Source organism: Oncorhynchus nerka, linkage group LG25, assembly GCF_034236695.1.
Source record: "Oncorhynchus nerka isolate Pitt River linkage group LG25, Oner_Uvic_2.0, whole genome shotgun sequence".
NCBI lineage: Eukaryota > Metazoa > Chordata > Actinopteri > Salmoniformes > Salmonidae > Oncorhynchus > Oncorhynchus nerka.
In genome coordinates, this window is record NC_088420.1 from 32,089,539 (window position 1) to 32,115,046 (window position 25,508).

The following is a 25,508-nucleotide window of genomic DNA, read 5'->3' on the forward strand; positions in this document are numbered from 1 at the left end:
TTTACTTCCATTTTCATTATTTTTCTTTTTGAGGTAAAGAATGTGTGGTGAAGGGGGGCATTCCAAATAATTATGTCCTAAATCCCCTCCCCTAGAACACACCCTCCTCACACAAACACATGCTCCTAATTTCCCCTGAATGCATAATAATCCAGTGCTGGTGGGACACAGACCTGTCAGTGCACTCAGAGGTTGTATTGGAAACGGGTAAAGAACTCTTGAGGACTCAGAGGGCTGCAGCGCCTGCTGCTGTCCCACACAGCTGGTTCTATCATTACTTAGAACCGCGAGGATCAACATAGACACCAGAGGGCCAACATGCTTTTTCTCTTGCTTTTAAAGGACATTTTTTCTTTTGAGAGGAGCTCACGCGATATAAAGTATGTATCACTTTTTGTGCCCTACACTTATTGAGAGGCGTGTGATGTTTGGGTTTCAAAGCATTCCCGTTTGAGGTTCACCTAACCCAGGGTTGATGGTATGAGAGGATAACCAATGCCAGATGTGTGGGAGAACAATCTTACTGATTTCATTTGAATGAATATCGACCTCTGCAAGCAAAGAGTATTACTGAAAAAGGCAAGTTCATGCTAAATCTCTGAGCAATAACTGGTTAGCTAATCCCCATAGCGGTCTGCATGTTTATGGGAGGTCGGATAGAGACATAGAGCCAATTAAAGGCAGCTCAGTTCAGCTTCAAGTTCAGTTCCGAGTTCCAAGCTTTACCAACACAACAGGAGGCGGGAGGCTCTTCCAGAAGGACTGGACATGGCCACAGGGGTGTATATCTCAAAGTTCCTGGCCATAGCCATAGTGGTGTTGACTGTCTCATCTATTGGTGGAATAATTACAATGATTATTGTGTATGAGAATGAAAGAATCAAGACACAACCTACAGCACCACCAACACCTAATTCCACTACTCCGTATCCAACTGGACCACCACCCAACATGAGACTCCCTGGAAACCTGATTCCAGAGAGCTATGACATCGTACTACAGCCTCACCTCTACATCGTGATGAACAACACTACCAATCAATCTCTCGTCTTTACTGGAAACTCCACTGTGTATTTTAGATGTGTGGAGAACACCAAAACTATCGTCCTTCACAGTAAAGAACAGAATGTGACTGCTGTAAAGGTGACAGATCTTGACAAGGGAAAGATCATCAAAGTTGATAACACCATACTGTATAGTAATGAAAGCAACTTCTTAGAGATTGGACTAGACAGTGTTTTAGTCAAAGATGGGAACTACAGTCTCTTTACTGCATTTGAGGGGGAACTCCTTGATGATCTGGCTGGTTTTTACATGAGTTCATACAAAAAAGGGCAGAGCACAGAGGATGACACTGAAAGGTAAGGTTTTCTTTGATAACTGCTGAGACACTAAAAATATCAAAGATTTGTTGTCAAAATTATATGAAAGGAATGCTGTGAGATGGAAATTAGATTTGACTTGTATGAAAACCCATTTACAGGTGGTTTGGGAATGAAACGATCATCGTCGAACTTGATGAAAGGTAAGACTTGTACAAGTCTGATGTTTGCATCATCAATTGCATTACATAACTGGATTGATCACGAACCACCACCCTAAACAGTGCTCCAGTTGGATAGAGCTTTCTCTGTCTGATAAAGGCCTGATTACGTTGCCAATTTACAAGTGATAGTGTAGTGACCTTTTGATAATAAGGGAAGCACACTCCTGAACCTTAAAGTTGAAACTTCTTGACAGGGAGGATACGTACTTCCCCTGTATCATCATGAGGCACAACACTCTGTATGCCTCAACTAAAACGGAGGCACATCCAACGAAGGCCTGACATACAATGGGATAATTTGCCCCTCTGCCACCAATGTAGTAATTGAAGGGGACAGCCAGAGCAGGGCTTGAACCAGAGACCTTGCAATTACAAGGCCCGACACATTGCTCTACCTACCGTGTCATTAGGTCAGCCCTCTTGTTAGAGGCTGTTATATGGTTACATTTAGGAGTCTGGCAGGAAAGATAATGACTCTTTCATAAGTCCTCACAGGTTAGGTCAGGCAGTATCTTATTCCTTTAATATGCAGTGCTTCCTTGAAATGAATTAGTAGTAGAAGTGAAAACAACCTGAAACCACCTCGTCATTACACCTTGACGCATATTAATATGTGATCGTTTCCATGCTATAAATCAGTGACCTGCTAGTTTACAGACCACTGTGCTTGAACAGAGATCAAATACAAAGTTCCTCATGGTTTGTATTCTATTGCACTCTTTCCCTACAAAAAACATGATTTGCTTACAGATGGAATTCCACTTTCTTAAAAAAAGACCCCAAAGTGGCTTCTTCAGCGGACATGTGTACAGATGTATACAACATGTCCCTACAAATGGGACTATATTTCTTTATTTCTTGTCATATCAAATCACCCAGCAGTTGTTCAGTCCTGGCTCATATTTATATGTTCAACTTTAAAAATGTTTATTATAAAAAAGACCCCCTGGGAGAATGTTGCATATTTTTCCTCTGTTCACTTCAGCAACAGCTTTGCTTCTCATTCCTTGAGAAGATTAGGACACTCATTTGAGACAAATTGTTACTTCCTCAGTGGCTTTACAATTACAGTCCTGTATTGCAATAAATGTCCATCACAGTTCATACTGCAGCTGCATAGACATTGGAAGCATGGATCATTTGAAATACTGAAAGAAGCTAATTGAATCAAAATGAACTAACAAGTAACTATTGTCTGTGTTTTATTGCTGTTGATTCACTGTTATTCAATTCCAGTTGTAATATTTATCCTATTTTTCAACAAATACTTTCCACACAGATTCATCGCTACTAGCCAAATGCAACCAACCGACGCCAGGAAAGTATTTCCTTGTTTCGATGAGCCAGCCATGAAGGCTACATTTAGAGTCTCTCTCATCCATAGGCCTGGCACAACAGCACTAGCAAATGGGAAAATCATAGGTGAGAAGCACATTTCATACTATTGTCATACTAGGGAATGTTAAGCCACCTTCTAAAAGGCGCCTCACATTCTTACGTACCCTTAAAAAGGTTATAAAGGAATCCTGCAGGGAAAATCCTGCATAATACAGTATATATCCTGCAGGAATAAGAAGTCCTGCAGGATATCCCATAGGATTTTCGGGGCCACTTTACTGTTGGACAATTCCTGCAGGTACAGTGAGCTCCAGAAGTATTGGGACAGTGCCAATTTTGTTGTTTTGGCTCTGTAATGATACAAGGACAATGAAATGATAAAATTACTATGAGGTTAAAGTGCAGATTGTCAGCTTTCATTTGAGGGTATTTTCTGAAATTACAGCACTTTTTGTACGTAGTCCCCACATTTTAGGCGACCAAAAGTATTGGGACAAATTCACTTATGTGTATTAAAGTAGTAAAAAGTATTTGGTCCCATTTTCATAGCACGTAATTATTGGTAAATAATGTATTGTCATTTTGGAGTCACTTTTATTGTAAATAAGAATATAATATCTTTCTAAACACTTCTACATTAATGTGGATGCTACTATCTTTATGGATAATCCTGAATGAATCGTGAATAATAATGAGTGAGATCGTTACACAGACGCACGAATACCATACCCCCCCGCCCCCAAAAAAATGCTAGAGGTTATCATGTCTTGGGGTTATGATATTTGTGCATCTACATTAATGTGGATGCTACCTGAATGAATTGTGAATAATGATGAGTGAGAAAGTTAGAAGTGTTTAGAAATATATTAGTTTGTACAATAAAAGTGTAAATGACACTCCTAAATTACACAATACATTATTTACCATTCATTTCTATTGGGCACAAAGTAATCTGAAACACAACCATAACAAACAGAAAATGTATCCATCACATTTGTAGAGTCTCAAGCTTGGTGTAGTCATTACGTGCTATGAATATAGGACTCAATACTGAACTTTGACTGCTTTAATTCACAATTGAATTTGTGTACTTTTGGTCCCCTTAAAAGGGGAGGACAATGTACAAAAAGTGCTGTAATTTCTAAACGGTTCACTTGATGGAAGAAAATGCTCTCAAATTAAAGCTGACAGTCTGCACTTTAATCTCATAGTCATTGTATCACTTCAAATCCAAAGTGCTGGAGTACATAGCCAAAACAACAACAAAAAATTCACTTTCCCAATACTTCTGAAATTAGTCCGTCAGGAAAACAATATGCAAAACTGTATATTAAAACATGTAGACATACGTTTATGACTTCTCATTAAATTCATAATTTTAAATGCATTACTTTTTGTAAACAATAATTCAGAGATTATGAGGCTAATGCATGCATATACTGTGCCTTTTCTTTTGCTTATATTGAGTATTTACTGTAGATACTATTGTATGACGAGTGTCAAAACAAAACTCTTTCCTTTCATACTATCAAAGTCTTGAAGTAATCAGTGAGTCTTTTTTATCCCTTTTAGGTACAACCCTTGAGGATATCGATGGAGAGACCTGGGAAGTCACTCGCTTTCAAACGACTAAGAAAATGTCAACTTACCTCTTAGCTTTCACAGTGTCTGATTTCGATTCCATAGGATCTACACATGAAAGAGTTGACATTAAGGTATGTAGCTATAGTTGTTGAATCATAACTGCAGTAGTGCATTATATCAGCAAAATTACTTGTGAAAAGGTTTGTATTTCACTAGCAATATCAAAGAAAGTTAATACTGTTGTAAATGACAAATTCTCTCTAGATTCCATCCAAACCGCTATACTATTTAAATGTATTCAGTTTAGACTACACTGCTAATTTTCATGGTAAAGATGTTTTTACTCACCAAATCATATTGATATGATACTAAAACTCACATTTTTATTTTCTGTTCGGTTTGTTGAAGACATATGCTCGACCGGAGGCCATAAAAGCTGGACAGGCAAAGTATGCTGCAAGTATCACTGGAAATATACTGGCGTTCTATGAGAGTCCTGGAGTATTCAAAATGAATTATCCTTTGAGCAAGCTAGGTATGTATGGCATGATTGCATCATAACAATGTAAAATAAGCATGGGTAAATCATAACATTGCAAGTGTTCAACAGGGTAGCCTAGTGGTTAGAGCATTGGACTAGTAACCGAAAGGTTGCAAGTTCAAATCCCCGAACTGACAAGGTACAAAATATGTCATTCTGCCCCTGAACAGGCAGTTAACCCACTGTTCCTAGGCCGTCATTGAAAATAAGAATTTGTTCTTAACTGACTTGCCTAGTAAAATAAAGGTAAAATAAAAAAATAAAATAAAAAAGATGAATTGTCATAAAATCCATCTAATCAATTTAATTCTTTACTCCATACATAACCTGTCTAAAACAATGTAAGAAGAATAATGATAATGTTGTGAAATTGAATTAAAATAACCTATTTTCAGTGGTGTAAAGTACTTAAGTAAAAATACTTTAAAGTACTACTTTTACATTTTGAGTGCTTAGCCAGACTGGAAAATTGTCCAGTTCACTCACTTATCAAGAGAACGTCCCTGGTCAACCCTATTGCCTCTGATCTGGCAGACTCGTAGCACACATGCTTTGTTTGTAAATTATATCTGAGTGTTGAAATGTTCCCTTGTCTATCTGTAAATAAATACAAAAAATCAAATGGTGCTGTCTGATTTGCTTAATAAAAGGGATTTTTAAAACTTTTGATATTAAGTATATTTTTAATGACATTTTTGATATTTAAGTATATTTAAAATCAAATACTTTTAGACTTCTAATCAGGTAGAATTTTACTGGGTGACTTTCAACCTCTACTTGAGTCATGTTCTATTAAGTTATCTTAACTTTTATTCAAGGATGACGATAGGGTACTTTTTCCATCGCTGCCTATTTTATGTCTACTTTAGATCAAATTGCTCTACCAGACTTCAGTGCAGGTGCCATGGAGAATTGGGGCTTGGTAACATATCGTGAGACAGCTCTGCTATATGAGGAAGGGGTGTCCTCCACATCAAACAAAGAGTGGATTGCCACAGTTATTGCACATGAGCTTGCCCATCAGGTATGAAAACTCAAAAATACTATTGCTAAATGTAATATACGCTACCGGTCAAAAGTTTTAGAACACCTACTCATTCAAGGGTTTTACTTTATTTTTACTATTTTCGACATTGTGTAATAATAGTGAATACATCAACACTATGAAATAACACATGAAATGTGTCGTAACTAAAAAAGTGTGAAACAAATCTAAATATATTTTATATTTGAGATTCTTCAAAGTAGCCACCCTTTGCCTTGACGACAGCTTTGCACACTTTTGGCATTCTTTCAACCAGCTTCATGAGGTAATCACCTGCAATGCATTTCAATTAACAGGTGTGCCTTCTAAAAAGTTAATTTGTGGAATTTCTTTCCTTCTTCATGCGTTTCAGCCAATCAGTTGTGTTGTGACTAGGTAGGGGGGTATACAGAAGATAGCCCTATTTGGTAAAAGACCAAGTCCATATAATGGCAAGAACAGCTCAAATAAGCAAAGAGAAACGACAGTCCATCATTACTTTAAGACATGAAGGTCAGTCAATATGGAAATGTCTTCAAGTGCAGTCTCAAAAACCATCAAGCGCTATGATGAAACTAGCTCTCATGAGGACCGCCACAGGAATGGAAGACCCAGAGTTACCTCTGCTGCACAGGATAAGTTCAATAGAGTTATACCAGCCTCAGAAATGGCAGCCTAAATAAATGCTTCAGAGTTCAAGTAAAAGACACATCTCAACATCAACTGTTCAGGAGGAGACTGTGTGAATCAGGCCTTCATGGTCGAATTGCTGCAAAGAAACCACTTCTTAAGGACACCAATAAGAAGAAGAAACTTGCTTGGGCCATGAAACACGAGCGATGGACATTAGACCAGTGGAAATCTGTCATTTGATCTGATGAGTCCAAATTTGAGAATTTTGCTTCCAACCGCCGTGTCTTTGTGAGAAGTGATGTGGGTGAATGGATGATCTCTGCATGTATATTTCCCACCGTAAAGCATGGAGGAGGAGGTGTTATGGTGTGGGGGTGCTTTGCTGGTGATGCTGTCTGAGATTTATTTAGAATTCAAGCCACACTTAACCAGCATGGCTACCACAGAATTCTGCAGCGATACACCATCCCATCTGATTTGGGATTAGTATCATTTGTTTTTCAACAGGACCATGACCCAACACACCTCCAGGCTGTGTAAGGGCTATTTTACCAAGAAGGAGAGTGATGGAGTGCTGCATCAAGCCCTTTTTTAAATCAGCCGATGTCACAAAGTGCTATACAGAAACCCATCCTAAAACCCCACACAGCAAGCAATGCAGGTGTAGAAGCACGATCAGATGACTTGGCCTCCATAATCCCTCGACCTCAACCAAATTGAGATGGTTTGGTATGAGTCGGACTGCAGAGTGAAGGAAAAGACTGTTGGAAAAGAATTCCAGGTAAAGCTGGTTGAGAGAATGCCAAGCTTTTGCAAAGCTGTCATCAAGGCAAAGCGTGGCTTCTTTGAAGAATGTCAAATCTAAAATACTACATGATTCCATAGTTTTGATGTCTTCACTATTATTCTACAATGTAGAAAAAGTCCAAATATAGAAAAACACTTGAATGAGTAGGTGTTCTAAAACTTTTGACCGGTAGTGTATGTATTAATGTAAAGTGAACTACAATTAATTAAAAACATGATCTTGCATTGTTATGGCATTTACTGTAACAGCACCTAAATGTGTTGTTTTCAGTGGTTTGGAAACCTGGTGACAATGAAATGGTGGAATGACCTGTGGCTGAATGAGGGATTTGCAACATATATATCCTATATGGGAGTGGATCATATTGAGCCAACATGGAACATAGTATGTCCCTAATAACTTATTAATAACTGTATTTTTTTTCTGCATCTGTTGCGTCAGATCGCAAATTGTAATACTTCTAATAGTCTTCTTTTCATTTGGTCTCTGTTTTGTTTTTTCCAGAAAGATCTGATTGTTCTAAATGACATCCAGACTGTATTTCAAGTGGATTCATTGGCCTCCTCCCATCCTCTAAGCTCTAACGAGGATGATGTTCAAACATCTAGTGACATCACTCAGCTTTTTGATTCCATCACCTACAGCAAGGTCTGGTTGTCACAGAGCCCCATGGGGGAAGAGAGATGATATCAAAAATGTTTATTTTTAACATTGTACAGGAATTTTCTAAAGAGTGATAGAATGAGTTGGTGTTCATATTCATGCATTACATATCTTCACTCTTCAGGGGGCAGCTGTGCTGAGAATGCTGGCAGATTATCTGGACGAGAGGGTCTTTCTGAATGGCCTGAGAGTACGCACACATACAGCTTTGTCCATTAATGTGTAGGATGGCTTATTGTCAGTGTGTGGAACATCTTTGTTGTATATTTGCAATGTTCCACATGGATGTATCAAAACTAATGGGAACTTTTTTGTGTAAGTGTGTGTAAATACTATTGTTTCAAAATGTTTCAGAAATATCTTCAGGCTTTCCAGTACAGTAATACTGTACACAAAGACCTGTGGGAATATTTACAAGAGGTAAAAGCTGAGTTTTGCGAAGGCATATCAACACAAAACTAGTATATGTTATTATGTTCTTTTCAAGCATGTAAAACTTATAGAATGCTTTAGGGGCATGAATACACTGAACAAAATGCTAATGACAAAAACGTTGTAGGCGGTGGACGAGGACAGCAGCCACATTAAAGTTGCTGAAATCATGGACACTTGGACAAAGCAAATGGGTTACCCAGTCATCACCATCAACACCACCAATGGGGCAGTTTCTCAACAACATTTCCTCCAAAATCAAACATCTGACTACGAGTAAGTCCTGCACTTTGTTTAACATCACAGAGTGAGAAAACAAATATAACAGCTTTCCTGAACCACGGATTGTCCCCTCCATGTAGAATTAGATGCCCATATGGCTGACTTTGGATTGTTGCTATAGTAATGGATTGTTGTTATAGTACTCTGACAGACGTTTCCACTCAACAGTTTTAGAGTAACACTTTAATTGAAATATAAACCATAACAGCATCATACTATTATCATGAATATGACATAATGAATGTCATAGGATGTCATTTTTCATACAATCAGAAACAGTGATGACATATGTTGACATAACCGCTTATGTTGCTTACTCACCTAAACATTGTTGCTAAAATTGTTAGTTGTAACATATGTCATAACCATTTCCAATGCATACAAAATGGCACTGCCTTGACATTCAGTTATGACATGTTTATGACAATAACAGTTATCATTTCAAATTAAGTGTTGCTATAGTATATTATTCCAGTTTTAATTGGATTACATTGTAATGAATTAGGCCAACAATTAAGTATTTTATTAGCATATGTGAATATAGCTGTAGATCATAATATTATGCCCATATATATTTTTAAAACTTGTTCTCTTTCATTAGTTTTGAATGGCATGTTCCAATCAGAGTGATGAAGGAAGGTGAACCAATAAAAATAGCTACACTGGATAAAAAAGGTCAAGGTAAGGAGTATTTAATTGAATATACATGTACAATTGTTAATATTTGTCTTAGTATCACCTTGAGTAACCTCGTCCCCAGGCTAATTCAGAGAGATGATCTGATGAGCTATATTATGTACAGATTCTCCATTATAGATAGACTGAACATGGCAAATATACTGTATAATGTATGATGATAGCAAACCCAACTAATTAAATGGTGCTAGTCATTAGTTCTGTCAATAAAAACCTAATTAAGGCACATTGTAACTCTCATGTTCTGAATTTGCTAAACAGTGCTGATGCCAGATTTCCTGTCTGAAGATGGCAAGTGGGTGCTTGCCAACATAAACTGTATGGGATATTTCAGAGTCAACTATGATCCAGTGAATTGGGATAGACTGCTCTCTCAGCTGGAAATTAATATTCACGTAAGTCTTCCTCATTTGTGTGGAACAGTGTTGTCCATACAGTCCAAGTCAGACACGAAACAGAGCACATTATATATGGCAAGTGCCTAGAAAACTGTGCCTGTGCTTTATCAAAGCAGCCTGTTGATCCAAAATAAACAATGTAGCATATTCTATGAAGACTAGGTAATGTTTTGTTATGGTAAGAAATATTTGGAGAGAATGTGCTGGTCAAGGTTTTTGTGAGTACATTCTTCAAATCAAATGTACTTGTCATGTTAAGTTTACAGCAGGTTTAAAAGGTGCAGGAAAATGCGTTGTGTGCTAGCTCCCTCAAAATGGCAGTACAGCCCCCCTCCTCCTCAGTTGGGGTATCAATTTACTGTTGAATAGTAGATTGTGCAACATAAATTTTTCTCTTGCTATGTCAGTCGCCTGACAATCACTGAATTAGCCATGTCGGCTAACAATTTTTTAATTGGTAAATTAGTTTAATCAGCTATCTGAACTAGAAGTAATCATGGCCGAATATTGACCGGTCACGCAGGGCACGTGCCCAGGGGCCCTGACCTCCAGGGGGCCTCCATTGATTTTGTTAGTCACTCTCACTCAGATATCATTAACATGGCATAATCATGGCAAAATGTGTAGAATTGCAGGAAATCTGCTTCAAAGCTGAAGGGGGGGGGACCAAATCTCGCTTAGGGCCCCCAAAAGGCTAGAACCGGCCCTGTATACACAATAGGTTCTACAGTATAGATAATGATTGTGCTATGTTAAGTATGACTGTATTTCATAGGCAAAATTGCCACGGGAATGGGGGGGGGAAATCTCCCCACAATATTCAGAACAGGTCGATTTCCCCCCCCCCCCAATCAGTTTTTTGTAGCATTTGAATACGTCAGAAGCAATGGCAAAATGTGTAGAATTGCAGGAAATTAGCTTTAAAGTAGCTGCCCAGTGTTTCCAGATTTCTATGAAATATGACCTATAATTAATTACAATATGAGTGATTGTTTTCCTTCCAAGAAATCATTATTAACTATGTTAAAATGCAGATTTTCTGTGTTGGAATGGTGTGGGCGTACCCCAACAACAGAATGGTGCGGGCAATACCAGTCCTAAAAAATATTAATGCAAGTAGACCACTGATTAGCCAGCTCATCCTCCTCAGGAGGGTGACATCATCCTCTATGAGGAAATGGCAAGCATTTTTTGTAGTTTTCACTGGACAATTACTTAACCCCATGGCTTTAAAACTGCAACATTTTATCTCAGCCTCATGACAAAATGTGTAGAGTAGCATTATAAAACTGCCGATTGTTCTATCTGCCCCATGGCAAAATGTGTTGAAATTCTGGACGCTTTCAAGAAAGTAATCAGTCATTTGAGGTTGTGGGGCCTTCCACTTATATTGTTTTCAAAATACCCCTCCGTATACCCCTCAAAATACCCCTTGAGAGGCACAGTAAGTCATGTCAAACTGTGTAGAATTGCAGGAAATGCATTTTAAAATGTCAACAACAACAACATTCTGGGGGAGGACTACCCCCGGAACCCCCTGTTTATTGTTCACCCCCCACCCCCCCTCTCCCAATATCTACACTGCAATTATATTTACAGATATAAAGTGGGTTGTGTCTTGGTCACGCAGTTGAATAAATAGTATATAATGGAATAGCGGCATTGACTGTGTGTTGCTAGTGTTTGTCTGTTCATGGATGGTGTGTGTGTGTGTGTGTGTGTGTGTGTGTGTGTGTGTGGAGAGTCGGTGCAAATGGTCACTAAGGCTCAGGTCTGTGCAGGAGACAGCTAGGGTTAGCTGTTCAGCAGTCTGATGGCCTGGTGGTAGAAGCTGTCTCAAAGCCTGTTGGTCCGAGACCCAATGCTCCGATATTGCTTGCCAGATGGTAACAGTGAGCAGTCCCTGAGCAGTCCCCACCCTCTGTAGAGCCTTGTGGTTGAGGGCTGTGCAGTTGCCATACCAGGCGGTGATGCAGTTGGTCAAGATTCTCTTGATGGTGCAGTTGTAGAACTTATTGACGATCTGAGGGCCCATGCTGAATTTCTTCAGTCGCCTGAGGTTGAAGAGGCACTGTTGTGACTTTTTCACCTCTGTGTTAGACCATGTCAGGTCCTCTGTGATGTGCACACCAATGAAATTGAAGCTTTTGACCTTCTACACTGCAGTCCCGTCAATGTCAATAGGGATGTGGTCCCTCTCCTCATTCCTGTAATCCACAATCAGCTCCTTCGATTTGCTGATGTTGAGGGAAAGTCTGTTTTCCTGGCATCACTTTGACAGGGCTCGAACCATCTCCCTGTAGGCTGTCTCGTCGCCGCCGGCGATCAGGCCCACCACTGTCGTGTCGTCTGCAAACTTAATGATGGTGTTGGAGTCATGCGCGGCCACGCAGTCATGGGTGTACAGGGAGTACAGGAGAGGGCTGAGCAACCCCCGGGGGACTCTTGTGTTAAGAGTCAGTGTGGCGGAGGTGTTGTTGCCTACCCTCAACACCTGGGGGCGGCCTGTCAGGAAGTCCAGCATTCAGTTGCAGAGGGAGGTGTTCATACCTAGCGCCTTGAGCTAAGTGACGAGTTTGGAGGGGAATATGTTGTTGAAAGCTGAGCTGTAGTCAATAAACAGCATTCTCACATAGGTAATCCTCTTGTCCTGGTGGGATAGGGCAGTGTGCAGAGCAATGGCGATTGCGTCATCCCTGGATCTGTTGGGTCGGTATGCAAAGTGTTATGGGTCTAGGGTGTCAGGTAAGGTCAAGCTGACGTGGTCCCTGACCAGCCTCTCAAGCACTTCATGAAGACAGAAGTGAGTGCTACATGGCAATAGTCATTTACCTCTGTTTGCTTGGGTAGGAGGGACAGTGGTGAGTACAATAAAGAATGCTAGACACCTGGCATGCATCAGATAATTTGAACCCCTCACCACAGATCACAGACCATGGAGCATGACACTTAAAAAGTCAAATAAGACAATATGCTAGCTCACTTGTGCAGTTTGCTTTAAAGACGCTCTCCAGCTTTGAATTTTTCCGGTTGAAAAACAATATAACAAGTATAAATACAGTAATATACAGTACACGCACAACAAAATATATGTTTTGAGTAAAGTAATATTTTTTAAACACATCTGTAAACTTCAAGGAGTAGGACATGATGGTCTGATGTGACGTCATCGGCCTCCCTCTTCCTTACGGGAACAATAGAGGAGTACTAGAGGGGGAAAAGGAAAGGCCCCTCTTCCTTACGGGAACAATAGAGGAGTATTAGAGGGGGGGAAAGGAAATGCCCCTCTTCCTTACGGGAACAATAGAGGAGTACTAGAAGGGGAAAAGGAAAGGCCCCTCTTCCTTACGGGAACAATAGAGGAGTACTAGAGGGGGGAAAAGGAAAGGCCCCTCTTTTGCCATGTCGTACCTGGACCACCTATTGAGATGTGCCTTTTGTTAAGTAAATCAGGTGTTCAATGAGGTGAAAAACAGACTGGAGTAGGACTTTAATAATTAGAACTTATTTGATTTATTCTCAGGAAATTCCAATCATCAACCGGGGACAGCTTATTGATGATGCATTCAACTTGGCCAGGTAATCTCATCTAAGACTGATACATTCATGGACTTCTTTCAAAATGTATACTCTGATAAAAAAAAATTACACATCACAATGATTGAATTTTCATGGCTTGAGACCTTACGGAAATCATACTTTCTTGGTGTCATTAATATCCTCTTTGGACGGCTACAGTCTTCTTATATTATGTATTTGATTTATTTATCAAGGGCCAAACATATCAATGTGACACTGGCTCTGAGAACTACTAAGTACCTCTGGAATGACACAGAGTACATACCATGGGAATCAGCACTGAGAAACCTGGACTATTTCATTCTCATGTTTGATCGCTCCGAGGTCTATGGTCCAATGCAGGTCAGTCATCAAATCAAGATACCGTACATTAAAGTGCCCTTTTATCATAGCAAACTCTATTCCTACAAATGTAAATGACAAATATGAGTGTAATACAGTATTTTTTCCTATGTTATTTCCAGGCATACTTAAGAAAGCAAGTTGGTGGCCTTTATCAACATTTTGAAAATTTCACCATGTTTTCTACGGTCCCAGAGAAGCATTCTGCACAGTGAGAAACATATTTTCGTTGGATATTGCAACCCTCTGAACACATCCTCACTTTAAGCATATTATTAACATGTCATTATTCGTTCCCAGGTACAACCAGATTAATGCCATTTCAGTCGCATGCAGCAATGACATTCCAGAGTGCCAAGAAATGGCAAAAATGCTCTTTGACAACTGGATGACAAACAAAACCAGCAATCGGTATGGAATTAGGTTTCATCAAGCCAACACGGCCAGATGCATGCTAGTTCCTGCTGTACTTATTACTGCATTTCACAGTTGAATGGGGTGGTCATATCATTCATAAAACATAACACACAACCTGAAATATGCATGAGATTAATTCAATAACCTAATACCAAAATGTTATATGCAATTTTGGATATATTGAGTGTATTGATCCTTTTAACTGTAATGACCAGATTCTGTTTCTCTCTTTGATTGTCCTCACTGCCACAGTATACATCCTAACCTGAAGGCCACCATCTACTGCCAAGCTATAGCTGCTGGGGGAGAGAAGGAATGGGAATTTGCTTGGGGCAAGTTTGAGAATGCCACCACAGCCACAGAGAAAGACAAACTAAGATATGCCCTCTCATGCACAAGGAAGATCTGGCTCCTGAACAGGTTAGATTGATTTCCGTCCGTACCACCCTTTTCGGGATATAAAATTTAGTTGCTGTGCAAAGACCATTTATTTGGCATTTCCTTCTCATCTTGCAGATACCTTGAGTACACTTTGAACCCTGACAAGATAAGAAAAATGGATGCCGTTTCTACCATCAGCTACATAGCCAGGAATGTGGCAGGACAAGCAATAGCCTGGAATTTTGTACGCGCAAACTGGAACTACATCAGCTTGGAGTATGTTTTTCTGTTGTTAAGTACTGTATATAGCAAGGCCTAATGTTAAGACAAACAAGCCAGAGGACCAAGTTCCTTTCCAACTGAAATAATGGAACCACAACTTATTAGCAATTATTTTGTATGGTGTTTCATATATAAAAATCACCTAAATAAACCTCAGGCAATATACCAATAAGAAAGGTGTAGACCCGTCAAACAAGTCAGGTACAAAGGTCTCCTTGGCCAATCAGAGGAAATCACCTCTAATTTATTTGTTTGGAGTTGCCAGTAAGTGGGCAGGACCCCATTTCCTGTTTCTGTAGCTTGAGGCAGCTTAATGTACACCCCCAGGACAGGATGCTAGTCTATCGCAGAGTGCCAAGCAGAGACGCATCAGGTCCCATTTTTACAGTCTTTGGTATGACTCTGGCAGGGATTGAACTCAACTAACCACAAGGCCACTGAGTTGCCAGGCAGTCATCTAAATTGACTTCTATCAAACTGCTTGCTGAGCAAACATGCTCATTTCACCCATCTCCTCCACTCTCCTCCTCAGGTACGAAGAAGGGATCATGTCACTTGGCAACCTGATTGATGGAGTGACGCAGAGATTTTCCACTGACTTTGAGCTTGAAGAGGTGAGCGTCTCCCTATTCGTAACAGGCAAGGCCCACAACGCTATCTGAGTCACAAACCTCTCCTCTGCCTTGAATGCAGTGATTGATTTTTAATGTCTGGGGATGAGAGACTAGGTTCAGCTGGTGGGAGTTGAGTTTTGAGTAATTACTGGTTTCCGCCCTAATTCAAACTTTTCCCTGATTGTTATTGTGCAGCTGTGGCAGTTCCTGACCGACCATGATGTAGAAGAACTGCATTTGGCAATCAGGGCCCTAGAGCAAGCCACTGAGAGAACTGAGGCCAACATTAAATGGGTGAAGGAAAACAAGCAGACTGTTTTCGAGTGGTTTAAAAATGAGTCAAGGCGAGAGCAGCTGAACTGAGCTGATAGGATGAGAAACAGATGGACCAGAGTGCCATGATTTTGAACACACCCTGTATTTGACTTGAGTCTTGGGGTGTATTAATTAGTCATATTTTCAACGGAAACATTTTACTGTTTACTCTAAGAAGCAAACGTAATCAAACGTGGAGGGACCTACCTGAATTTGTCCTTTAGAAACAGCAATGGTTTCCGTTGCATAATGTTTTGCAACAGAATCCAACTAATAAATACCTCCTTGATTTCATTCCAGTTAGATCTGAAAACAGGTTTTATAATCCTAAAATAAATGCAATATAATCCTAAAATAAATGTATATTTCAATGTTTTTGTCACTTGTAATTCAATAAGAGGAGAAATTCTAATCAATTTTATTTAAACAAGTAACATTCCACCATTTCTTGTTTGAGACAATATTGTTTACACTGACAGTCACACCCAAAGAAAGCGCTTTCTCAGGTTGACAACTACAATTATTTTGTTAAACGACTATCAAACTACACAAAACTATAGCAATAAAATGTCTAACTGTATGTATTTGTAAAAATATGTATTGTGTCAAAGCATATTTTTATTTACATTAGTCATTTAGCAGACACTCTTATCCAGAGCAACTTACAGTAGTAGTGAGTGCATACATTTATTTAAACAAATATATATTTTTAAAAATGTAACTAATTGATTGAAGTTAGATTGGTAAAAGGACTAGATTGAGAAGGGCTATTGTGTTTTTGATCTATTTTGGAGTATGCATGATTTCAAATCACCTACAATAGTTGACTTATTCTACTGTAGCCTAGATCTACAGTAAGTGGCTACTTCACACATTACATTACATTACATTACATTTAAGTCATTTAGCAGACGCTCTTATCCAGAGCGACTTACAAATTGGTGCATTCACCTTATGACATCCAGTGGAAGTTATTACAAGGTTAGTCTTATACATGTGATTTGTACCCTTCTACAGACAATGATGCATTTTCAATAGAGCGATTAGTAGAGGGGGTAAAGCATGTATGATGATTACCAAAGAGAGGCTTTACACCCCTATATCAAAGGTACTCTGCAATACCAAGATTTGTCAGCGTCTTGTAGAGTCTATATTACATGCAGAATAAAAAACAACATTAAAAATTAAACGCCTCACTTCCTCTTCTGTGTGCATATGCTGCACAAGCAACGTTGGACGCTGTGCAATTCTATTCATCTCCCCAATCATCCTAAAATAGAAATGGCAGTCAAATAGGGATGATAGGGGCCAAACATTGAAATGGGGTGTCATAAAAGATATACAGTACAGAGAAAAAGCTATAATTTATGTTAATTGACTAGACTGTAGATCAGGGATGGGCAACTGTGATGGGTGTGGGGACCACAAAAAATCTGAACTCATGAGGGCCCGCAGTTGCTCGCGGGTCTGCGTACCCACATCTTCGCCTTCTTGGCCCTCCTCTTGACAGTGGAGAGAATTGTTTTTAAGTTTTAGAGTACATTTTGTGCAATTCTACACATTTTTGCAATAGGGTGTAGAGAATGTTGCAGTTTCAAAACAAGTTTGATACACACTACTGGTCAAAAGTTAACACCTACTCATTCAAGGGTTTTTCTTTATTTTTACTATTTTATACATAATAGTGTAGACATCAAAACTATAATACCAATAGGGCTATCTTCTGAATACCCCCTACCTTGTCACAACACAACTGATTGGCTCAAACGCATTAAGAAGGAAAGAAATTCCACAAATTAACTTTTAAGAAGGCACACCTGTTAATTAAAATATATTCCAGGGGATTACCTCATGAAGCTGGTTGAGAGAATGCCAAGAGTGTGCAAAGCTGTCATCAAGGCAAAGTTTGGCTATTTGAAAAATCTCAAATATATTTAGATTTGTTTAACACTTTTTTGGTTACTACATGACTCCATAGGTGTTATTTCATGGTTTTGATGTCTTCACTATTATTATACAATGTAGAAAATAGTACAAATAAAGAAAAACCCTTGAATGAGTAGGTGTGTCCAAACTTTTGACCAGTAGTGTAATTCTACACATTTTGCCATGGGGTGGAGAGAAATGTTTGCAGTTTTTAATATGATATCTGAGTGAGACTGACTAACAAATCTATGGGTGACCCCCGGTCCAGTAATTCGACCATGATAAGTTTAGATAACTGGCTACTAGACTAACTTACAATCTAAAAAATGTTAGCTGACATGGACAAATGAACTGACTATCAGTGACTGACATAAGAGAAACTGCTGACGTACAACCAACTATTCTAACTCACAACAGTAAATTGAAGAAAATAATTTCATCCAAGGGCCCATGGGCGACCAGTTGCCCATCCCTGCTGTAGATCATATCTGTGCTGTAGATAAAATTTGACATAACAAGGTGAAAAGTTAAACGTACATTGATTACCTAAATTATTCCCTATGTGATTACTGTAAACAAGGACTAAATATGTGTGGAAAGCAAATAAATTGTGCTTCAGAAATCCCCTGCTCCTCTTACCCATCCCTCCTCATCTGCTCCCACGCCCTGTCCCTCCAACTTCGTTGCTGACATCTGATTTGTTGGCCATTATTTTGTCTGTCCACGATGCTCCTGCCTTTTCGTCGCCTGCAAAATTGCACTTGGTCACTGTGCCTCCATCGACTTTGGCCAAGGAAACTGAAAGGGCAGATGACAACTAAGTACACAATGCTGTTAGTACTAAGAGCTTGGAAATTCCACAGTGACAGAGTGGTGCTGAGACTCAGATTATTCACTTCAAAATGTATGCTCAACAAAAACCAATGACTGCAAAGTTAAACAAACCATACAACTCTGTGCACAAGGACAACTTTTAACATTTTGCACAGAAAATCTTACAAACATATTTACTTGAAGAACAGTGCAGATGCAAAGTAACAGAATGAAGTCACAAACAGCACAAACTGTCATTTTGTTCCCAAACGTTGCATCTGTACTGTTCTTGAAGTGAATGTGTTTATGTAAGTTTTCTATGCATTGGAATCATTTAGGTAAGCAATATACGTTTTATTTTTCAACTGTCATTTTGTTACCAACATTTGCATCTGCATGGAAATAGTTCAAATAAGTCCTTATGCATATTTGGTTTGTTTAACTTTGACATCATTGGTTTTTGTTTGACATGTATTTTAACATGAAAACATGAGTTCTCTACTTTTCAAAGGAACATTGAACTTACAAATTAATGGGCAATAAAAGCTCATCACTAAGCTTAGGACCCTGGGACTAAACACCTCCCTCTGCAACTGGATGCTGGACTTCCTGATGGGCCGCCCCCAGGTGGTAAGGGTAGGTAACAACATCTGCCACGCTGATCCTCAACAAAGCGTATTCCCCCTCAAAAGGTTCTACAGCTGCAACATCGAGAGCATCCTGACTGGTTGCATCACTGCCTGGTATGGCAACTGCTCGGCCTCTGACCGCAAGGCACTACAGAGGGTAGTGCGTACGGCCCAGTACATCCCATGGACCAAGCTTCCTGCCATTCAGAACACCTATACCAGGTGGTGTCCAGAGGAAGGTCCTAAAAATTGTCAGACTCCAGCCACCCTAGTCATAGACTGTTTTCTCTGCCACTGCACGACAAGCGGTACTGGAGCGCCAAGTCTAGTTCCAAAAGGTTTCTTAACAGCTTCTACCCCAAAGCCATAAGACTCCTGAAAAGCTAATCAAATGGCTACCCAGACCCCTCTTTTATGCTGCTGCTACTCTGTTTATTGTCTATGCATAGTCCCTTTAACTCTACCTACATGTACAATTGAAGTCATGAAGTTTACTTCCATTTAGGTTGGAGTCACCACAAATTTCTTGTTAACAAACTATAGTTTTGGTAAGTCGGTTAGGACATCTACTTTGTGTATGACACAAGTAATTTTTCCAACAATTGTTTACAAACAGATTATTTCACTAATGATTCTCTGTATCACAATTCCAGTGAGTCAGAAGTTTACATACACTAAGTTGACTGTACCTTTAATCAGCTTGGAAAATTCCAGAATGTGATGTCATGGCTTTAGAAGCTTCTTGGCTTTAGAGGCGTCATGGCTTTAGAGGCTAATTGACATCATTTGAGTCAGTTGGAGGTGTACCTATGGATGCATTCCAAGGCCTACCTTCAAACTCAGTGCCTCTTTGCCTGACATCATGGGAAAATCCAAAGGAATCAGCCAAGACCTCAGAAAATAAATGGTAGACCTCCACAAGTCTGGTTCATCCTTGGGAGTATTTTCCAAATGCCTGAAGGTATCACGTTCATCTGTATGAACAATAGTACGCAAGTATAAACACCATGGGACCACGCAGCCGTCATACCGCTCAGAAAGGAGACGTGTTCTGTCTCCTAGAGATGAACTTACTTTGGTGCGAAAAGTGCAAATCAATCACAGAACAACAGCAAAGGACTGGAGGAAACCAGTATAAAAGTATCTATATCCACAGTAAAATGAGTCCTATATCGACATAACCTGCAAGGCCACTCAGCAAGGAAGAAGCCACTGCTCCAAAACCGCCATAAAAAAGTCAGACCACGGTTTGCAACTGCACATGGGGACAAAGATCATACTTTTTGGAGAAATGTCCTCTGGTCTGATGAAACAAACAGAACCGCTTGGCCATAATGACCATTGTTATGTTTGGAGGAAAATGTGGGAGGCTTGCAAGCTGAAGAACACCATCCCAACTGTGAAGCACGGGGGTGGCAGCATCATGTTGTGGGGTTGCTTTGCTGCAGGAGGGACTGGGGCACTTCACAAAACAGATGGCATCATGACTGAGGAAAATGATGTGGCTATATTGTAGCAACATCTCAAGACATCAGTCAGGAAGTTAAAGCTTGGTCGCAAATGGGTCTTCCAAATGGACAATGACCCCAAGCATACTCCCAAAGTTGTGGCAAAATGGCTTAAGGACAATAAAAGTGTATGCGAGCAAGGAAGCCTACAAACCTGATTCGGTTACACCAGCTCTATCAGGAGGAATGGGCCAAAATTCACTCAACTTATTGTGGGAAGCTTGTGGAAGGCTACACAAAACGTTTGACCCAAGTTCAACAATTTAAAGGCAATGCTACCAAATACTAATTGAATGTATGTGAACTTCTGACCCATTGGGAATGTGATGAAAGAAATAAAAGCTGAAATAAATCATTCTCTCTACTATTATTCTGACATTGTTGGTTAAGTAAGAATTTCACTGTAAGGTCTACACATGTTGTATTCGGAACATGTGACAAATAAAATTAGATTTGAATTGACCATTGCCTTTGGTTTTCAGTCGAATGTCCTGGCCTGTTTCTAGTTCGATCTTGTCTATCTCTCCCTCTGGGTGCCAAAAAGTGTAGGTCCCACTGGGACAGTTTAAATGTAAATGTAGGTCCCACTGGGACAGTTTTTCCCTGTCACATTCACCAGATCCTCCTTGGTCATTAGGTTTTCCAGCTGGACCTCAGTGAGGCGGTCAATCTCTCCTCCACCTCTGCATGGTGGTAGTAACCAACAGACAGCACCACTAGAGTCGTTTTACAAAAAATATAGTATCGTGGCAAATGCATGCACGTACATTTGTACATTATTCTGAGAGTCCTTGGAGGAGCTGTGATGAGCCCTTTATAGGTGTCTCAGTGTAAAGTGTACCAATAAGATATCTTTAAACAAAATAATCTGTGAATCATCCGACTGTAAGATTATTCATATCATTGTATGAAGTGGATAAGAATACTCACTGAATGAGGACGAGATTACCTGTGTTGACCTTTTTGGTATCACTGAAGTTTGGTTCTATTTCCATTCCTTTAGCATCACATTTCCTCTGGTGGATTTGACTGCTTTTGATGTATGAAACAGAAATGTCCCTGCCAAATCAGCACAATATGTTGTAAACTGACAAATTAGGAGTCCTAGAAATCCAAGTAGGCCTAGGTCCTCATGCAGTCATACTTTCATAGTACAAACAGCCAACAGTAGGACTACTGGATAGCAGAGTAGAACAATTAAATAAATAAAATAGCCTTATAACAATAACAGACTCATCATATTTAATTGAGGTTATTCCATAATGTCAGTTTACCTTTGTTGATGTCAGTAATAACATGGCGTGAAACATCAACCAACTTTCCCTCTAATATGACAACTAGACCACTAGGAGAAAAGTATTGTAGGCTACTGTATACAATTTTGCAGTGCTGTTAATGCACGAGTTCTTGTTTCCTCTCTATCTCTCTCAATTGCCTCAAATAATGAGCTGAATTTATCAGAATACATCCTTGCAGAATAAATCTGTTCATAATGAGAAGATTGGGTTGTCCCCATCCTCATATCAGAGGTATAACAAATGAATTTCTTAATTTCACTTACTTAGCTAACAAATGCAGCTGGCTAGTTTAGTTACTCAAACACCTGGCTCAAACAGAGGGATGCTATGTTAGCTAGCTGGCTATGACTATTCAACACAACACTGGAACTCTTCCAAGTCAAGGTAAGCGTTTGGTTTTATAAATGTTTTGCCACGGTGGCCCGTCGATGTAACTGCTTACTGACTATACTCTGTAACGTTACGTTGCATGATTGCAGTAACGTTACTGCATGATTGTAGCAGGTTTACTAACGCATTAGTTATATTAGCTATGTTGACTAAGATGTTCCTTTAGCTAATATGGGGACAACAATGTAGGCGTGTGTAGAGGTTATAACATGGTTTGGCTTGGGATTTTTTTTGACTGATCAAAAACAGCAGGTGTGTTGTTCATTGAAGTCCACAAATGAAGGGAAAAGGTGAGAGGAGGAGAGTGCATAGAGGTTAAAATGAATACAATGTGGCTGCTATGAAAGTGAACTGTGTTTATGCGTGATCAGGGTTGTATTCACTTCGCTGATTCTGTTAAAAAACGTTTCTTAAAACAAAAGCAAACCAAACACGGATAAAAATACCTGAATTTGTCCAATTGAAACTCTTGTCTGCAACTGTAACTAATGATTACACCCTAGATAAGCTAGATACAGGCAAGAGTGTGAAAGGCGGTATTGAATGTGTCCCCGTCTGTCCATGTGTCACTGTCATCTCAACTTTTTCTCTCGACCTGTGTGCACCTAAGTTGTAAACTTTCATTCACAGGCTAGGTTGTAGCAACCTCATGATGGGTATAGGGAAAACTTGAGTATCATGTAGTAGCCTAAACCTATCGATGTTACATTGAACTGGGTGAATGGAATATGAATGACAGTCTTCCATCATGCTGTAATAGAAATAAGGCCATACTCATTAAAAAAAAAATGTCCTCCCTCATCATAAACGGCACTGACCGCCACTGGTATTAACGGTCCGTGCAGAAGTTTTCATCTCAATATGAAATCATTTCTGGGTAACAAATAAGTACCTTACTGTGACTGTTTTCAATTACAATGGTCAAAAAGAAACAAAAATAGCTTCTTAGCAAAGAGCAATTCTTCTAGCAAGAATTTTGCTAGGACTCTCTAGGAGAGGTCTGAGTGGGGAAGGGCAAACTGAAAACTAGCTGTTGAAAGGTTGGCAGAGAGGTTTGGAACTCTTTTTCTTATTGGTCTATTAACTAATTTACCGCCTGGTGGTTCCATCAGTCAGGCCAAAACTCTATCCCACCAGAACAGGCTGAAGTTTTAGGTGGTCTTTTCAAACAGCTCTTACACTAAAGGGTATTATCATAATTTTCACAATTTCACAGGGTTATTCCAACCTCGTATTGTGGAAATACACTACAATGTTCAAAAGTATGTGGACACCACAAATGAGTGGATTCTGCTATTTCAGCTACACCCATTGCTGACAGGTGTATAAAATCAAGAACACAGCCATGCAATCTCCATAGACAAACATTGGCAGTAGAATGGTCCGTACTGAAGAGCTCTGTGACTTTCAACGTGGCACTGTCATAGAATGCCACCTTTCCAACAAGTCAGTTTATCACATTTCTGCCCTGTAAGAGCTGCCCCGGTCAACTGTAAGGGCTTTTTCTTGTGAAGTGGAAATGTCTAGGAGCAACAACGGTTCAGCCACGAAATGGTGCTGAAGTGCGTAGCGCTTAAAAATAATCTGTCCAAACTGCCTCTGGAAGCAACATCATCAGAGGAACTGTTCGTGAAATGGGTTTCCATGTTCGAGCAGCCACACACAAGCCTAAGATCACCATGTGCAATGCTAAGTGTCAGCTGGAGGGGTGTGGAGCAGTGGAAAAGCGCTCTCTGGACTGATGAATCACGCTTCACCATCTGACAGTCCGAGGGACGAATCTGGATTTGGCAGATGCCAGGAGCACGCTACCTGACCGAATGCATAGTGCCAACTGTAAAGTTTAGTGGAGGAGGAATAAAATGACCCCCCCTGCAGAAAGCGAGGTCCATACAGAAATGGTTTGTCGAGGTCGGTGTGGAAAAAATGGACTTTCCTGCGCAGAGCCCTGACCTCAACCCCATTGAACATCTTTGGGATGAATTGGAACGCCGACTGCGAGCCAGGCCTGATCGCTCAACATCAGTGCCCGACCTCACTAATGCTCTTATGGCTGAATAGAAGCAAGACCCCACAGCAATGTTCCAACATCTAGTGGAAAACCTTCCCAGAAGAGTGGAGGCTGTTATAGCAGCAAAGGGGGGACCAACTCTATATTATTGCAGTTGATTTAGGAAATAGATGTTTGACGAGCAGGTGTACACATACTTTTGGCCATATATGTATAAAACACAGAAAAAACATGTTTTGACTACATTGGGCCTTTAAGGTTGCCCTGCAAAGCCACTTACTTTTAACATCCAATTACAGTTATGAGATGGCAGGACAGAATAAATACAAAGCAGTAAACATGTAGAAACATAAACCCATGTAACCGCAGTGAGGATCTTATACATTTATTAAGCAGAATATAAAACTGACATATCTGCAATTCAGGTCAAAAAATTATAAACTTAGTTTTGAAAATCCATTATTCTAGCCTTAGTCAACACCTTACAGTTGCTCAAAATCACAAATGACACAAATGACCTTGTATGTCCTTCTACAAATTACATACTATATCAAACCCATGACCCGAAGTCTTCTGAGGACCATGTTCCATCTGTGCTCTGTTCACACTGCTATGCTTTATCTTGGCCAGGTCGCAGTTGCAAATGAGAACTTGTTCTCAACTAGCCTACCTGGTTAAATAAAGGTGAAAATAAATAAATAAATAAATAAAATAATAATCTAATGTCCCAGTCCGTTTGGAATTAGCACTCCTGTCAGCCTTGTCTGCCGGTGGCCTCACTCTTTTACTCCTGTGGTGATCACAAGATGCTGCATCACTAGCGGCAGCCAACCCATCAGTAAACCTATAATCAGGAGACTACTTGAAGGAAGTGTTAGGCAAGAGGCAGATAGTACAGTCATGAATACACATTACTCAGAAAAGTAGGCTAAATCAGATGGAAAATATTTGATTACACATTGATTCCCTAACCCATGTATACAAGGCGTTTTTTCCTCCTACATCTTAGAAATGGTCTTAATTACAAGATCCAGTGGTTGCTAAATTTGTTGTTATGG

At 39.8% G+C, this 25,508-nt stretch overlaps 1 protein-coding gene and 1 pseudogene across 1 annotated transcript; one reads left to right on the top strand and one right to left on the bottom strand.

Annotated features, from left to right (window-relative positions):
• Nucleotides 1–11: 11 nt before the first annotated feature.
• On the top strand, nt 12–17,052 carry LOC115109399 (aminopeptidase N-like). Its single transcript, XM_029634239.2, has 21 exons — nt 12–1,361; nt 1,484–1,525; nt 2,826–2,968; nt 4,457–4,599; nt 4,877–5,003; nt 5,879–6,033; nt 7,745–7,858; nt 7,979–8,122; nt 8,262–8,327; nt 8,492–8,557; nt 8,697–8,845; nt 9,453–9,532; nt 9,809–9,942; nt 13,469–13,524; nt 13,719–13,866; nt 13,989–14,077; nt 14,167–14,277; nt 14,536–14,703; nt 14,800–14,940; nt 15,479–15,560; nt 15,756–17,052. The coding sequence occupies exons 1-21, from the start codon at nt 769–771 to the stop codon at nt 15,921–15,923; spliced, it is 2,919 nt and encodes a 972-aa protein (XP_029490099.1). The 5' UTR covers nt 12–768; the 3' UTR covers nt 15,924–17,052.
• Nucleotides 17,053–17,314: 262 nt separating this feature from the next.
• Nucleotides 17,315–23,751, bottom strand: LOC115109791 (arpin-like; annotated as a pseudogene).
• Between the last annotated feature and the right edge of the window lie 1,757 nt (nt 23,752–25,508).